The sequence below is a fragment of the Aptenodytes forsteri genome, unplaced genomic scaffold, assembly GCF_000699145.1.
Source record: "Aptenodytes forsteri isolate BGI_AS27 unplaced genomic scaffold, ASM69914v1 Scaffold147, whole genome shotgun sequence".
In the NCBI taxonomy this organism is placed as follows: Eukaryota; Metazoa; Chordata; class Aves; order Sphenisciformes; family Spheniscidae; genus Aptenodytes; species Aptenodytes forsteri.
In genome coordinates this window covers 177,431-193,033 of record NW_008795320.1, presented here as the reverse complement: position 1 = coordinate 193,033, position 15,603 = coordinate 177,431, and the positions used below count along the sequence as shown (strand labels likewise).

The 15,603-nt window shown below is 48.0% G+C and overlaps 2 protein-coding genes across 2 annotated transcripts in view; both read left to right on the top strand.

The window, feature by feature from the left end:
* ELL (elongation factor for RNA polymerase II) overlaps window positions 1-12,755 on the top strand; it is a 30,247-nt gene extending 17,492 nt beyond the window's left edge. Inside the window, exons 7-11 of the mRNA XM_019472231.1 lie at window positions 1,267-1,762; window positions 4,963-5,029; window positions 7,034-7,205; window positions 8,130-8,174; window positions 9,238-12,755. Coding sequence (XP_019327776.1) covers window positions 1,267-1,762; window positions 4,963-5,029; window positions 7,034-7,205; window positions 8,130-8,174; window positions 9,238-9,342 — 885 coding nt within the window. The 3' untranslated portion in view covers window positions 9,343-12,755. The remainder of the gene's footprint in view (window positions 1-1,266; window positions 1,763-4,962; window positions 5,030-7,033; window positions 7,206-8,129; window positions 8,175-9,237) is intronic.
* ISYNA1 (inositol-3-phosphate synthase 1) overlaps window positions 11,842-15,603 on the top strand; it is an 11,897-nt gene continuing 8,135 nt past the window's right edge. The window contains 1 exon segment of the mRNA XM_009279834.1: window positions 11,842-11,865. Within this exon segment, the coding sequence (XP_009278109.1) occupies window positions 11,842-11,865 (24 nt within the window).

The following is a 15,603-nucleotide window of genomic DNA, read 5'->3' as shown; positions in this document are numbered from 1 at the left end:
GGGGGGTGGGGAAGGAGTGAATTGGTGGCTCCCTGACAAAGCAGCCGTGCATCCAACTGCACTTCTGGGATGGAACAAAATTTCCATTTGCAAACATATCGCAGTCCTGCCTGAGACACAAAGAAAACAATCAAATATCCAAAAGAAATAACCAGAACTATCACTTGTTTTCCTCTGGGCACTAAATAAGCTTTCCTCAGAGTTTCTGCAGCCCTGTGCTGCCAGGCAGGCACACACTGCTGCACTGATGGCTGTCCAAGGTAATTTTGTCTGGCTCAGGCTGGACTGCCCCCGACAGCCGAAGCTCTGGCTCTGCCTTGAGCTCTTCTTTCTGCTGACTGATGGATGGGTTCTTCCACGGTGCAGCTTCCCCAGTCTGTAGGCAACTGCTTACTAGGAGGTACGGGCACACAGAGCTTCTCCAAGCCCTGCCTGTGACTGTCCAGGTAGGGCTGGTGGGGACAGTTGGGAACCACCTCTCTCTCTCTCCCTCTCTCTCCCCCCATTTCCACGGGTCGTGTTGGCCTGTGTGACGTGGCTTTTAAAACTGCTACAAATGTCCTCTTTTGCATTAAATTCTGAGAACTTAACAGTTGGCACTTTTCTAACCTCTTCTGGGAAATGCCTCTTTCTTGAGAAGAGGAAGGAGTGGTATTGCAAGGGTGAAGTTGTTCCCCACAGAGTTGGTAAAATCAGTTGGGAATAAAATGCAGAACTTGTGAATCCCTCCCTGCTCCAGAGGTCTGAGCACATCTTTTCTTCGCAGGGGCTTTGAGGTGCTCTAAATGTCACGCCACGACCAGAAGGACAGATGTTTTTATGGTTGTTTCTGTTCTCTGCTAAGGGACTGGGACAGGGGGAGAGTGAAGGACAGGGTTTTACTTCTAAAGGGCTAGATTTGAAGTAAGATGCCACGAGAGCAGGCTGGGTTGCATGGCCTGTGTATGAATAGTGCAGGAGATCAATAATTGCTGATGGGATGGCAGGTTTCTGTAAGAGCTGCGGGCTCCAGAGCGGCTGTCGGGACTGTCAGGAAGCAGCTTGGGATGGATCAGCTTCTGTAAGACCTGGCGGTCCTGGAGCCTGTGCCCAGGACCAGCCTCTGAGCTGGGACACTTGCTGGCAGCTCTCATTGATAGCAGAGCTCTTTTTCTGGGGATACTCCCCTGTTCTCTGGTACTGCACCACCACCTAGTGGTAACAGCATCCAAAATTCTGGCCTCAAGACTTCAAGATTTTATTTTTATTTTTTTTTTTCCTCCCCAGAAACGATCCCAGCCTCTGGAGTTTATCGATCCCCTGGCCAACAAAAAGCCCAGGATCTCGCATTTGGCTCACAGAACTCAGCCCACTTTCAACGGGAAACTGAATTCCTCCAACGGGAAGGACGCCCCTGCCCCTGCCCTGCCGCCGGCTCTCCCGGAGTCGGTGAGCTCCAGCTCCAGCCTCCCGGTGCTGGAGCTGCCGAGGCCTCACGATCCCCTTTCGGATGTCAGCAATGACCTGACTCACAACGGCAGAGACTGTGAGAACCCAGAGACGGCTGACAGACTGACTCATCCTTTGTCAACAGACTGTCCCCAAACGAGCAAGCACAATTGCAGCTCGTATGTAAAAACCAAGAAAAAATCCAAAAAGCACAAAGACAAGGAAAAGGAGAGAAAGGAGAAGAAAAATGAAGAGAAATGCAAAGAGGAGAAGCAGGACTGTGAAGTAATAAAAAATGCTGACTTAGTTAGTGTTCCCCAGGAACAGGTCACAGGTATGTACGGTCCGAGAGGTCCTCCTGTACGGCTTGTGCTAAGGCAATATTGGTATCGGCTGTGTGTGATTTCTGCTCTAAACCCGTTTGAGGAACGAGGTTGCGTGTCCACTTGCAGAGACTGTGTGGGTAACGAAATAATATCGCTCTCCCTACCTACAAATCAACAAATGCGCTTCCTCTCAAAAGAGGATATCAGGTTTTTCCTGTTTAACCTTTCGTGCTGTTTGGAACTACCTCAGACCGTGTCATGTTTCTCCTTGTTAAATTAAAAGCCATATTAATATATGGGGATGAAAGGCAGACATCAAGATCTGTTGGAAAAAGCAGTGCTGCTTGATTACTTACAGCTCTTCTGCTTGTGTTTGGTATTGCGATGACTGTTGTATTGATTTTTAACTCGGTAATGAAAAGTTAGTCACAAAAGCTTTTAATATTGGATACAAAACAAATGATAGATAGGTCTTGTGATAAATGCTGTTAGAGCAGTATGCAACCAGCACTTTCAGGCTGAAAGAGCTTCCCTGTTGTATCCCACTATTACTCTGAATTTGTTTTTTCGGGGACTAACGCAACCATGAATCTGTTACCCCTTGAGATGCGATGTTTTCCCTCAAACCAGTATATTTCTAAGTCGGTTCTACATACTCTTAGAAGTTGGAGCAGAGAATATATGTTGGCTAATCCGATCCGTTCCCTTGCCAGTGCCTGCAGCGTTCCTGTTTTCTGCTGTTTCGTTAGGCTTTCTTACAACTCCCCGGAGCCGTGGGACTTTAGCCTGCAGCCTCTAGGAATATCGCCGTCCTGATCTGTTGTTAAATTTCTTTTGGGATCCATCTTGTTTTCCTTTGCCCTGTTACTGCTTTCTGACACTTAAGTTCCTCTTCATGCTTGGTGCACAAAAATCATCTGGTTTTGGCTCAAAAGGGACAGTAACTCAGAAAACTAATTTGTTGAATTCCTGGAAAGGGAGAGCTTCATAGGGCATTGGGGTTAATACGATATTAGCTCTCACCTTCCCCACAGTCTTTGTAGCACCTACAAAATGCATTTTGATTGCTCACCGGTGATTTTTAATGACAGTCCATAGTCCTGATCATTGTGTGGCACTGCAGAACCACGCTCTTCAGATACTTCTTCTACTTTGATCTTAACTTTTGTGTCAATCCTAGGTTTTTCTGTGAATGTTGCTTTTCTTCCCCGTGTACCTTGTGTCTTGAATGGTAGTGGATAGATACACACATTCTCTCTCTAGATGTATATTTTTGTCAGTGTTTCTTATAAATACCAAAATACCCTGAATTCTTTCTTCATGAAGTTGCTGACCCTTTATCACCTTTTCTGCTTTGCTTTAAAAAGAGTTTAACGACCGGCTCTTTGTTAATTAGTAGGAGTCGGGTTTTGTTCCTGCTGCACCGCTGATGTATGCGAGGTAACGAATCCGAGCTGGGCTTGGGAGTAATCATAAACAGGATGTGGTCAAGTGGCTGCTTGGATTTCATACAGCCAGCTCGCATCTGAATTGGGATCTTTTCCTTCTGTGCCTTACTTCATGCGGATAGCATGGGCCTAATCCTGCTCCTTTTGTCTGCAGCAAATGGCTGGCAGCCTTCCCTACGTCCCCCTTGGGCCAGGGGCTGCAGGGAAACAGAGTTTCTCCTGGGAGGTTTGTTCAAGAGGCGGTGGAGGGGACCTTTGGGGTCCTTTCAGCAGACAGTAGGTGGCACTCATAGGCAAAATAAACCTTCTTTCCTCCCTTTCTCCACGATCTTCCTTACCCACGTTCTGCATCTTTCATCTTTCACGCTGGTGGTCAGGTAAGGACGAAAACAGAATTGTCTGCAAACGTCTGCAGTAGGAATTTGAGACTGGGGTGTTTATAATGACACTGTTTTTTCTGCCGTTCTTCCATTCTGCCCAGGAAAGCCTTTCTGTGGAAATTCAGAGAAAAAACGATTTTTAACGAAAACAGAATTGTCTGCAAACGTCTGCAGTAGGAATTTGAGACTGGGGTGTTTATAATGACACTGTTTTTTCTGCCGTTCTTCCATTCTGCCCAGGAAAGGCCTTTCTGTGGAAATTCAGAGAAAAAATCGATTTTTAAAAAGATATAATTAGGTTATTGTTCTTACGTGCCTGTGTTTATTACTTGAGCATTACATGCTCCCTACAGTTTATCTGGGATAATAACCATAAAGAAATGTAGGTGAATGTAGGGATGGGTGAGGCTTGCAGCTCACACGTGCTTTTCCTGTGCATCTGCGGAAATTGTGCAATCAAGGTACTGCTTGCTCCAAGTAACAGACTTGGAAAGAAGAGGAAGGAAGAAATACACTTTTGCAAAGCGGTTGAGTGAAATCCTTTGCAGCCTTCTCCGCTTGCCTCTTATTTTGCTGACTTCTCATGGATGCAGTTGACTTTCTGATTAGGACTTTCAGTATAATACACAGTTTATGAGAAATATGCCTTTTGAAACCTGTATCCAACCGCTTTCTTCCTCCAGACTAATAAAACAGTGTTTGGTTTACATTGAGGATGGGGTCTGGTTTAGGCTCGCATTCAGAATCCCGTTCCTCCTGAGGTCTTTGGTCCCTTCACTTAAACTCTTAAACATTCTCAGCTGAGCCTTGCTTGATTCATGTTTCTTCAGTGTCGTAGAGCAGAGAGCGCTTCGATTTGTCTACAGGGCAGTAGGGCTATGTGAGGAAAAAGCTGTGTGCCTTATAAACCTCTCTGCTGTACCCTGTAGGAGTCTGCAGTATTAAGAGTAGGAATCTGAACTTGGGAGTATTAATAGTAGGAATCTGTATAGTGTAGAATCAGGAGAAAAGAATGTGCACTTTGCTCAGGTCTCTATTCTGCTCGTCTGGACTCATAAATTTGTTTTGCACTTTAGCAGTGGTGATATCAGTGTTATCCCACCCTGCAGGCAGTGTTTATAAACCAATTAAATTAAGGTTTTTTGCTACTCAGTGCACTGGCTAATGTTGACATTGTTTTGCTGACAGACAAATACTAGAGAAGCCTTGAAGTTTCAACCACCTTATTGTGGATCTTCTATCTTTGTCAGTTCAAAGCAAAACAGAAATCCTTTAGAATTCGATAAACTGTATGTTGCAGATAAGTTCATGAATTTGAAGTTTAATTGCATAGAGCTTTAAAGTTTAAGAATGTCTATAAACAAGTCTTTATTTTTTCAGGTTTAAATGGAACATGCAATAATTCTAGTGTACCAACATCAACTTCAGAAATGCCAGATTATTTATTGTAAGTATATTTATCAGTTGCTTCATCACTTTGGGATCATGTTGCAAGCTAAAAATCACAATGCACTGGGGATTTTTGTTGGACTTTATTGTTACTTGATAGAACTTTGTAAGGTGGGTTTAAAAAGAAGGAGTAAATCCAACTTTGCAGATAGTTCCTGAGACTAAACTTGATATCAGATCTGTTCTTGACCTCCTCGTGGAGTTCAAGGTTATCTTCCTATAAACCAGTTGTTAAAGTACTTCAAGAAACATTGCATACCTTGAAAGGGTTTGAAAGGATTAAACATCTCCATGTTACAGCTGGAAACTTTGAGAGGAACTGATCTGCTTTAATGTTGTGGAAGACAGGGCAAGAAAGGATTTTGAGAGGTTAGCTAATTCTTCCCCTGTTCAGAGCCAAGATCATCTACATAAACCAGTGAAATACTCTTCATGAGGAGGTTATAACCCATGGGTTAGGACGCAAGCTGTTTCACCTCTTGACTTTTTAATCAGATCCCCTTCAGGTTAATTAAACAATACACTTGTCTGCTGAAGCACAAAAATCCCTGTGCATAAAGCCAAAAATCTGCATAAAACCAAACCTGTTATAAACAAAGCTCTGTGATAGCGAAGAAGCGTAGCTGTGGGTGATAGTCCCTGTGCACGTCTCAGCCGGGATTTTTGATGCCGTCAGATCTGGTTTGGCTGTGCTGTGATCGCTGGGAGGGAAGAGATGGAGGAGGAGGCATCCACTCTTGGCTCTGCAGGAGCAGTCACTGGAGTCGACTAGGGGATATATAGGCTTCTTGTATGGTTACAAAACTGTGGTTTGCTGGGCTGTATGAACCATACAAACCGCTTCGAGTTGGCGCTTCTAGTACCGTTCAGAAGAATGCGGATGGCTGGGGTTTTTTTCCTGCGACAGATGTTGCTGATCCCTCCTATAGAGGGATATTGCAGCTCCTCGGTCCATCTCCAAAGAAATCCTGTAAGGTTTATGAACTCCTGTAAGGTCTGTTGTCTCGCCTTGTGGCATGATCTGACTGTTTTGATGGTCAGCTCTTTAAATTATAAGAGCTGTCACTGCTGTTTTGATCACGGAGGGATATGTTTCATACCGGTGAGGACAGCTTCCTTATCTCATAGTAGCATATCCTGTGTAGACGCTTATTTATACCAACCCCTAGCAAGGAGTCAGTTCTTGAAGGCTAGAGTGCATTTAGCTTAACAGAGTGGAAGTTTTCCCTTAATTTGATACCTAAGTTAGCTTATACATGTTCGTGCACCGAGCTGGCACTGCCGCAGACAGAGTAAGGTGGCAAATTAGAGTCATCACCTACAAGGAGATGAGTTTTACCATCAGAGAGGACTGGCTGCTGGGCTTTCTGCAAAACGTCAGGATTAATGGCTTTTTGTTGAGCTGAATGACTTTCAAAGCGCCCCAAAGGTGTGTCTGTTACACATGAGCTCTTGTGTTCAGTTCACATTGGGTATCTTCAGAAGGTAGTGGAGATATATTCAGGCTATTCAACATGGTTTCTTGTTGTGCGCTTGCCACATCGTCGTACTGTGAGCATTTTGCAACGATAGCTGAATGCTTTTTGTGTTTCTTTAAAGACTCTTAACACTGGAAGCATCGTATTCCTGCTGTTCCAAGGTCTGGCACAGATGCAGAACTCCATGTTCTGTGGGACAGCAGGAGTTAGAAAAGCTGTAGCAGTGCTATCTGAATGTCCTCCTACACCCTCAGCTGCTCCCAGGCTTTGCTGTACCTGCATATTCCACCCTATCTGGCATAGATAGGAGATTTTGGGAGCAAACACTGTCTTGTTTTACGCACAGGTCAAGGCAATAATCCTGACAGTTACCTCCATGCTACTGTAATGCAAATCGTAAGAGACTTTTTGTTTTCAAATGCAGTCACCTGGTAGACTTGTCATCCTGGTTTTGGCATTGCAGTATTCGTGCTGTCTGGAGAGAAGACTTACTAAACCAATTAACTAAATTATTCTCCCTCCAGAAAATACGCAGCCATTTCCTCTTCGGAGCAGCGTCAGAGTTACAAAAATGACTTCAATGCAGAATACAACGAGTACAGAGACTTGCACGCTCGGATAGAGAGGATAACTCGACGGTTTACGCAGTTAGATGCCAAGCTGAAGCAACTTTTGCAGGGCTCTGAAGAATATAAGGTAGAAACAGAAATATATCTTTCAAAAGCTATTTCTGCAAGTGGCAATGCTACAGCTCGTTTTAGTCGCTCTGTATGCGGGGCTGTTTGGGACGGGTTGGTGTCTAAAACGTACTGCCCAGAGCCCCGAACTGGTGGGTGCAGAACGTGCACACAGCTGACAGCTCTGTAGACTGTTCTTAAAACAGCTCTGTGTTCTTTCGTTTTCAAGCTGGAGCGAGCACACATCATGGTACTTGTTGACAAGGAAAGGCCTCAGTGAGACAATTGGCGTCTTTAGCCAAAAGCTGCTGGAAGCTATTAGTGTATCCCAGCCAGAAAACTCATATTCGCACATATGGTAGTGTATCGAGGCTGGAAGGGGAGTTGGTACGGGGTCATCTGTTTCTCTGGAATCTCTGATCTTAATAATGTAGCATTATTCGACTTGTCAGACTGATTTTAAAAGAGCTTTAACTATTCGTTATCTTGAGAAAGTAAGTCTCATTGAGTATAATAAACAGATTTTTACAGAGCACCTATTGTACTAAGCACTGTTTCCTCCCTCAAACATCCTTCCCCTCTCTTTGAGAAATTCAGTGATTCCTCACTGAATTATTTTTATATCTCGGGGAAAAGTCAGTCTGAGCTGTGGAGGAAATGTCAATTGTCCTGCCAACCCAAGTGCCTGTTACAGGTGGTTCTCATGGCTGGGGCATGGGGCCTGATCCTTCCAGTGCTTCTGGTGTCAGCGCTGATATAGTCACGGAGTCAGTGAGGCTGGTTGTAGCCACTGGATCTCACGGGGAAAGTCATGGAGGGAGTAGATTTTGTCAGTATTTGGAGGAAATGCGTACACTGAGCCATCAGTAAATGCTTGCCTACTGCAGTAGGTTGCAGGACTGTTGGCTCTTTTGAAAATAATAAGCTGTCTTTTCCTTTTTAGACCATCCATGATCAAATTTTACAGGAATATCGGAAAATTAAAAAGGTAAGTAAAAATAGCTGGCCACAGAAAAGGCTTTTGGGTGGTGCCCCTAGTGACTGAGAGAGATGGGTACTTGCCAAGTGAAAAACCCAGTCTCTGAAGCTTTCTAGCAGATCTTTGTTCAGCTCGAGATCACTTTGTCCAATAAGTGATCCCTTCCTGGATCAGAAAGGGTTTGTGGGCAGTTGAGACTGCTCCTTGGATCCTGGGGAGCATTCAGCTGTGTTAGCGGCATGCTAGCACAAGAACGAAACATGTTTAAATTAGTGCCTTTATCCCGTCAAGTGAAAGAACAGTTTGTATTCCAGATGCACAGGCTGAGTGATAACAGGATCCTCCAGGTCTTGGGGTCTGCTGGTGTATGGGGTATGACTTGAGCGCAGCCTCTAGTATGAATCACTTGGGTACATAGTCCCCCGCGGGGCTCAGCATGGCTTTTTGGCGTGTGGGGCATGGAGAATACTTTACATCTCTGTATGTGTACGTAAAGCGACAGTTGTTGACTGGGGGATTTACGATTTAGCTGGATGAGGTAGAAATGCCGAGGCTGGCTGGGGCATCCGTACACCAGGGGTGGGGTTTGGTAGTGTTTTGGGTTTTTTTTTTTAATCTATGAATATGGCCCTGAGCTCTGCTCTCCCTGAGGGATTTAGGAGCTTTTTGAAGAGATTCCCTGTGTGTTGCAAGTTCATCTTTGTTTTAAAGCTCCCAGACTTGCACAATTCAGTGCTAACATGGGGCAAAGGGCAGGTGGTGCTTGCTGGAAGCTAAGGTGTGTGGCCCAGCTGCTCTGAGTTAGGCTGGGCCTCGCTCAAGGTGAACTCGTTTCCCTGCGATGAGGCTCCTGGAGCTGGGTATCGATGAAAAGGGATTTTGTTCTTTGCCTTGTTTGAACAGCGTAGGTCCATTTTAAATGGGTATCTACTCCTCCAGCTAGAAAAGCTTCATTCCTTGGTTGTATGTTTATGCTCTTGAGGTCCGAGAGAACCTCGTCTGGGTTCAGCGTAGGTGTCACCGAGTTCTGAAGATTTGCCTTCCGTCACTGCATTTTCGTTTTTCTTTACAGACTAACCCCAATTACAGCCAAGAGAAGAACCGCTGCGAATACCTCCACAACAAACTGGCTCATATTAAAAAACTGATAGCAGAGTATGACCAACAGCAGTTTTAGCTGGTGCTAATCTGGACTGGGTAGGGCAAAAAAAGTCACCTGGACGTTACGTTCCCTTTTATACAACTAGATTCCTTTCAGAGACGAGCATTAATTCCTCGTGGTTGAAGAACTTGGGGATTCCTTACGATGCTGAATCTGTCATGTCCGCGTCTGAGCCGGGTCGCAAGCCCAGCGCCCGGCACGGTCCTCTCGAGTTTTAGCCTCTCTGAATGTCGGAATGTAACAAATGAAAAAATCTGCTTATTTGAAGCCAGCGTTTGACACTTAAGGGAAAACTTGCCTAAAGTGAACGAAGCTCCCAAAGGTTAAGAATCAGTAGTTTTCATGGATTAAAGTTTGGCATGAAGTGTAATTACCCCTGGCCCAGGTCCACTGGGTTACAAATTGTCCTTCAAATGGTGAGGAACTGGAATGCTGCTAGGTTACCTCCTTCTCTGGCACCTGCGACTGTTCATATGCAAGCTGTCTGCTCTACATGGCACCGCGTTAAATACACCAAGTACCCAGAGCTCTCGTTGTTTGTTCCTGCTTTTGTCATCTCCGGTGTGTGCTCTCTTGAGGTGGTTGTGTCAGTAGGAGGGGATCAGCCCGGGGATCTGCACTGAGTGCCTTGTGCAGTGCAGAAGTGGATCCTTCATGTAAAAAAAAAAACACCAAACCAAATAAAAAAAAAAACACCAAAACAAAAAAAACCACAAAAAAAACCCATCAAAACAAAAAAAAACCCCACAAAACCATTTTTTTTATCCGCTTGTGCGTTTGGAAGCAGCGGGTGTAAACGTTTTGCAGTGGCCTCTCCAGCATGCGGGGTCCAGTCTGCCTGCATTAACCTTCACGTACCAATGCTGGGAAGATTGAGACCTGTCTGTCTTTGACTTTTATAATTTTATACCAAGGCAGCCAATTTTATTAATTGCTAATGAGACTATTTTCTATTTTTGTATAAAAAAAAAAAAAAAGCATCTTTTTCTAAAACTGTGCCTCCCTTTTCCTTTTAGGCCAAGTGTTTCAGAACCTTTCCTGTCTTATAACAGCAGTATTACTAGAGCTTATCGGATAGTTACCCAGAGGAGTTATTTTATTACCTGTACTGACCCATGAGAGGGGGGGTGGGGGCGGGGGATGCGATGCTTTCTTCTTCTTCTTCTTCTTCTTCTGTTTTTTGTGTCTTTCCAAAGAAGCAGCAGCAGAAAATCATTCTCAGAACAGGCGCCCGAGCGTGAGAGAAGTAAGGTAGTGTTTTCCCATGCGGGTCACTTCCACCGTTGTGCTTTATCTAGCCAGCTTCTCCGTGCAGTCTTTCTTCTGGGGTTTTTGTTTGGGGTTTTGTTTTTTTTTTGGACTTGAAGGGAACATTTTTAGAGTATGGCCAGGGTGTGAGAAACACGCCAAAAAGCACAAAGGTGTCCTTTAACTCTGCTATTTCTTTCTCTCCCCTCTCCCCTTTTAATCCTGCCAGCCTGTGTGATTTGACTTCTTCCCGCTTCCGTTTATCTCAAAGTAAAGGATTACTTTCCTGCGGCGTCTCCTTCCCTTGGAGGTTGCACTGAAGAGTCTTTCACCCTTTGAAGGAGCGGAATGGCAGAGTTAAGGAGGGAAACAGTTCTTACACAAGGAGTATTTTATTTTTTTCTGCCCCCTCCCCCCCAAAAAAGTGGGTCCATCTGCTGTATTTTTAAAAAAAAAAAAAGAAAATTAATAATAATTCCATTCTGGCTAGATTGGTTTTGCTGCGTCATCCGGCCAGGGCCACCGCTTTGCTTTGTCATTTGCAACGTTCTGAGTTTCTTTCCCTGCCGCGTTGCGTCCAGCGCTCCCCGGGACTTTGCCATCCCGTTCTTCAAACGAAAGCCTACAGCCGAAGAGACGCGGCTGCGCTGCGCGTTGCTGGCCCGGCGACCCTCCGGCCGTGGTCCGCGGACTGCCACTGGACAGCCACGTTTTTCTGCCGGTCTGCAAAAACAAACCCGTTCAGAAACGGAGCGGTGAAGGAGAGGTGGGGGGGGGAGGGAAGAGATGCGATGTCCGAGGAGCGCGGTGGTCTGCAGGGCGAGCACCCCAGAGAGCCCAGCTAGGGAAGTCCCGACGAGCATCTCGGAGCTTGGGGAACGCTTCGGTCCCATCTCTTCCTCTCCGAATAAAGACGGCTGGAGGTTAGGGAGCCATTTCTCTTGTGGGCGTACCCATTTGTGTAACGTTGCCTGCCTCCGGTGCTTCTGCTCGTCAGGGAAAGCTGGAAAATACACGGGAGTTAAAGGCAAGGAGCTTTTGTCCTGAAAACTTTGTCTTCCCGCTCCGTGGGATCTTGCACCTGGTCGGTGCAGGAGTTTCTTAAGCAGTAAGTGGTGGCTGGTGGCAGTGTCCGAGCTCAAGCCTCGCTTAGGCTAAGATTCCAACAAACCTCCCGCAGCTGTGAATTTGTGCACCGAGGCGGATTTCACCGGAGCCGCAGGGGATCCGGGAGGGGGCATTAGGCCGCGTGGAGGAGCCGGGATGATGCCGCGCTTTCTCGGACCCGCTGTGAGATTTGTCACTGCAAAACCCGGTCAGTGCCAGACCTGCGAGCGGCATCGCCAGCCAGCGGTTACACAAGTTTCGGTGTTCTCGGGGGCAAGGCTGAATTTCCCAGCGTCGTCGTCCCCCCCCCGGCAGCGCGCCGAGCCACGGGGCTTGGTGGGACTTCATCTCCGACTGCAGTGCGTGAGGAGCCCGGAACTCGGATGGCGGAAGAGGCAGCAGCTACAAACCCAGGATGAGTAAATTCTTCCGTGGAAACACTTCTCCTTCTGATCCTTAATATTTTGAATGGGGGTTTTTTTTGTTGCTTTGGGGGGGAGGGGGATAGAGATGGATCTCAGTCTTTATACATCTGCTATAAGATATTTTTGCAAACAGAGTTGTATACAAAGATGTATTGTGTACATTTACATGTATATTCTGGAACTTCTAAAATTTGAATATAAAAACTGAAAATATTTAATGAATATCCAAACTGTGAGACCCAATTAGCATTCAACAACTTTCTGCTTCACTTTTCTTTCGGACTGTGTTAAAGAATTGTAGTCGAATATGCCTTTTTTTCTTTTTCTTTCTTTAGAGATTATGAAGCTAGGCAAATTTTGTGCTTTTTGGGTTAATAGAAACCAGTTCTAGGTGATTAAGTATGATCTTAACTTATTGATACTGTGTTTTACTTTGTAATATTGTACTGTGGATAAAACTATATTGAGCCATGGAGTTGGAGTTTACAAAAGAGCTTTTCACTTTGCCAAAATGTTACAATTTAAAGGCAGCATAGTCTTCAGCTTTCCTAATCTTTTCTTAAGAGCTAGTGTCTTTTTTGTACACTAAAAAGCTGAATGCTGATTTTGCAACATATAATAAATTCACTGTATTGGAAAACAAGCGAACAATAAGGTTGTGTATTTCTTTTCAGTGCTTCTTACTGCAAGAAAACTCAAAAGGGAAAGGTGATAAGTGGCTGGCGTGGAGTTTGAAAGCAGGAAACTTAAAGGAGCCGAGTCAGTTGAGTGAGTTAAAGTATCGGAGCGGTAGGTAAGAAACGCGGGAAGGAAAAGGTGCTCGGTGTGGGCCATCCATTTGCGAGCCGCTTGCTGCGCGCGGGGAGAGCTCTCGCCCAGAAATGCTGCCGCGGAGCAGCCTTGCTCTTTGGGGAAGCTTTTCCTGGTGCTCCGGTGGGCTCCGCATCTCTCTGCAGTGGCAGGGGGGCGGGGGCCCTCCCCCCCCCAATGCTTTACCCCCCTTTTTTTGGGGGGGGGGGGGGGAAGCTGCTTTGGAAGAGGCACCCATCGCTGGTGTCAGCGTGGAGGTTCAGAGGGGTCCTACGAGCACGGAGCACGGCAGCCTGGAAGGGCGCAGGGCCCCGGGCAGACGCAGACGGGGCTCGGGAGGAGTGGCGGGAGGGCTCGGAGCTGGGCAGAGAGGTGGTGTCGGCAGGCGAGGGCCTTGCTGCTTTTTCCCTCGGGATCGACGGTGCTGGAGCTTCCTAGGTTATGGCGGCTCTTTCTGACAGCACATAGCCCTGGTCTGGAGCTCCTGGGGAGGGTCCGGACCTGGTTCAGGTGCCTCCCCTCGGCCGCTCTGCGTCTGCGGAAGGGGCTGCTGCGTTTTCCCTCCCAGTGAGCTGAGCTGGGTTTGACGTCTGAGCTCGCTCGCGTGGGGGGTGAGTCACGTCCGTAGGGAGCTGGAGCAGGGACGTCAATGCTGCCAGAGCAGCGAGGTGGGGATGAGCCTGGCATAGACGCTGCCACTGCGCTGCCTCGTCCACGCTGCTGGAGCTCCCACCTCCACCCGCGGGGCTGAATCATCCGGCTAAAGCTCAGGATACAAACGGCATCTCGGTTGTACCGAGGCTTTGTCCCTTTTTTTTTTTCTGCTGTCACCGTGGCTGCTTGCTCCGGTCCTGGCTTCTGCAGCATCCCTGGGTCATCTGCTCACTGCGGCTGGAGCAGGCAAAATGAAAAACACTCCAGTAACTGCTCAGTACCGTAATATGCTCTGAATAGCTTCTGTTTTCCTTCAGCGGTTGCTGTGCTGCCCTGCTTTGGGATCCCCTCCTCTAATAGGGCTGACGGTCGCAAGTTCACTGGTCTCGAGGCCAAAAGTGCCGGCAGTAGGTCTTGCTTGATCCACCCGTGTACGTAACGAGCCCGTGTTCATCTACAGCCCACTTTGTTTTAGTGCAGGATTCTGGATTCTACCTTCAAAATAGCAAAATAATGGAGAAAGAGAAAATAATCCAGCAATGAAACGTCTTGCAACTGCCTTGGCTTTTTTTTTTTAAAGGTGGGGGGGAACAGCGAGGGCTCTGCTCCGTCCTGTCTCGCCAGCCTTGACCTTGGAGTTGACACAACAGCACGAGCACCTGCGCGGGGCGGCGATGCTCCCACGGCCGGCGCGGGTTTGCTCGCATGGGACACTTGGCTACGGAGCGAGAGCCGAGACGCGTTGGGTGAGCTGACGCTCTCGCAGATCCCCAAATCATCAGGTTTTTAGTTGCAAATGTCACCTCTGAGCCAAGCTCCACACCCCGGCCCCCCCTTTTACCATCTTTTATTCCTCACTCATGTGAGCTTCACCCCTGGGGGCTGCTCTGGGGTGTTCATCTGGTTAAAGGCTGGGTCCTGTCCCCTGGGACCTGCGTGGGGACGCTCAGGCAGGAAGGGTCCCTGTCCCCTCCCGTCCCAGCTTTCCTGGGGAATTCCTCTCAACTGCTGGCAGCTCCTGCTCTGGCTGGGGTCACGCACTGAGCTCGTTAACTCGGAGCTGCCCCAGTGGAAATTTACTGGCTGTGTCTGCTGTGCCAGAGCCAGCCCGGCTCCTGCCGCTGTCTCCTTATCTGCACCCAGCTGGGAGCCCGGCTGCCAGCCCTCCCTGGGGACCGCGGCGTGGGGGGACGAGGAGCGGCATCTATTTTAGGCTGCGTCCGTGCGTCCCTCCTGCGCGCCGAAGCTGAGCCCACTGTGCAGGTTCACGAGGAGCCCTGGGCTCTGATAATTCAGGTCACGCCTGGGAAAAGTGTCACTTGGACAATGTCAGGCACAAGCTGCCCTTAAATTAGGGTCACACACACACGTGGGAAGGCAGAGATGACCCCGCAGTGTCCTGGCTGCCCCGGTCAGCTTTGAGTGATGCTTAAACCATGGCAAAAGCACTGTGGGTTTTTTCCCCGTGCACCTTTTGCTCGCGGCTCGTTTACAGGAGGAAGCTCATTAGAATAATTTGTCCTTGACACGGTCCGATGGTGCTGGTCCCTCTTGCAGAGCAGCTGCTGCACCTCCACCGCCGAGCACGACCACCCCGAATCGCCCTTTCCATGCGTGGGTCCGTCCTTGGGCACGCAGCACCCGGAGGGTGAGGGCTTGGGGAGAGGGAGGAGAGGACGAGGAGCTGCGAGCAGCCGGCGCAGGCAAAGATAACGAAGGGTCAGAGCTTGGGGATTGTTTTACACGAGGGGAAAAAACCCAAACGTGAACGGAGGAAAACGTGGCCAGGGAGCGCCAGGGCTGTTTGCGTCTGTAGGACATAAATCTGGGGCTGCTTGGGTTGGCCTTGACCTGCTGGGGGAGGCGAGGGGGGCTCCTGCCTGCATCCCCCCGCGGCCGAGCCCTTCCCAGCGCAGGGAGCATCTCTGCCAGCAGCGCCGGCTCGCGCAGAATCAGGCCCTGAACCTGCTTATAATGAACCACCGGGGAGTTTGTGCTGCCCCAGCTCCCACAACGGGGGGCTCCCGGGGGG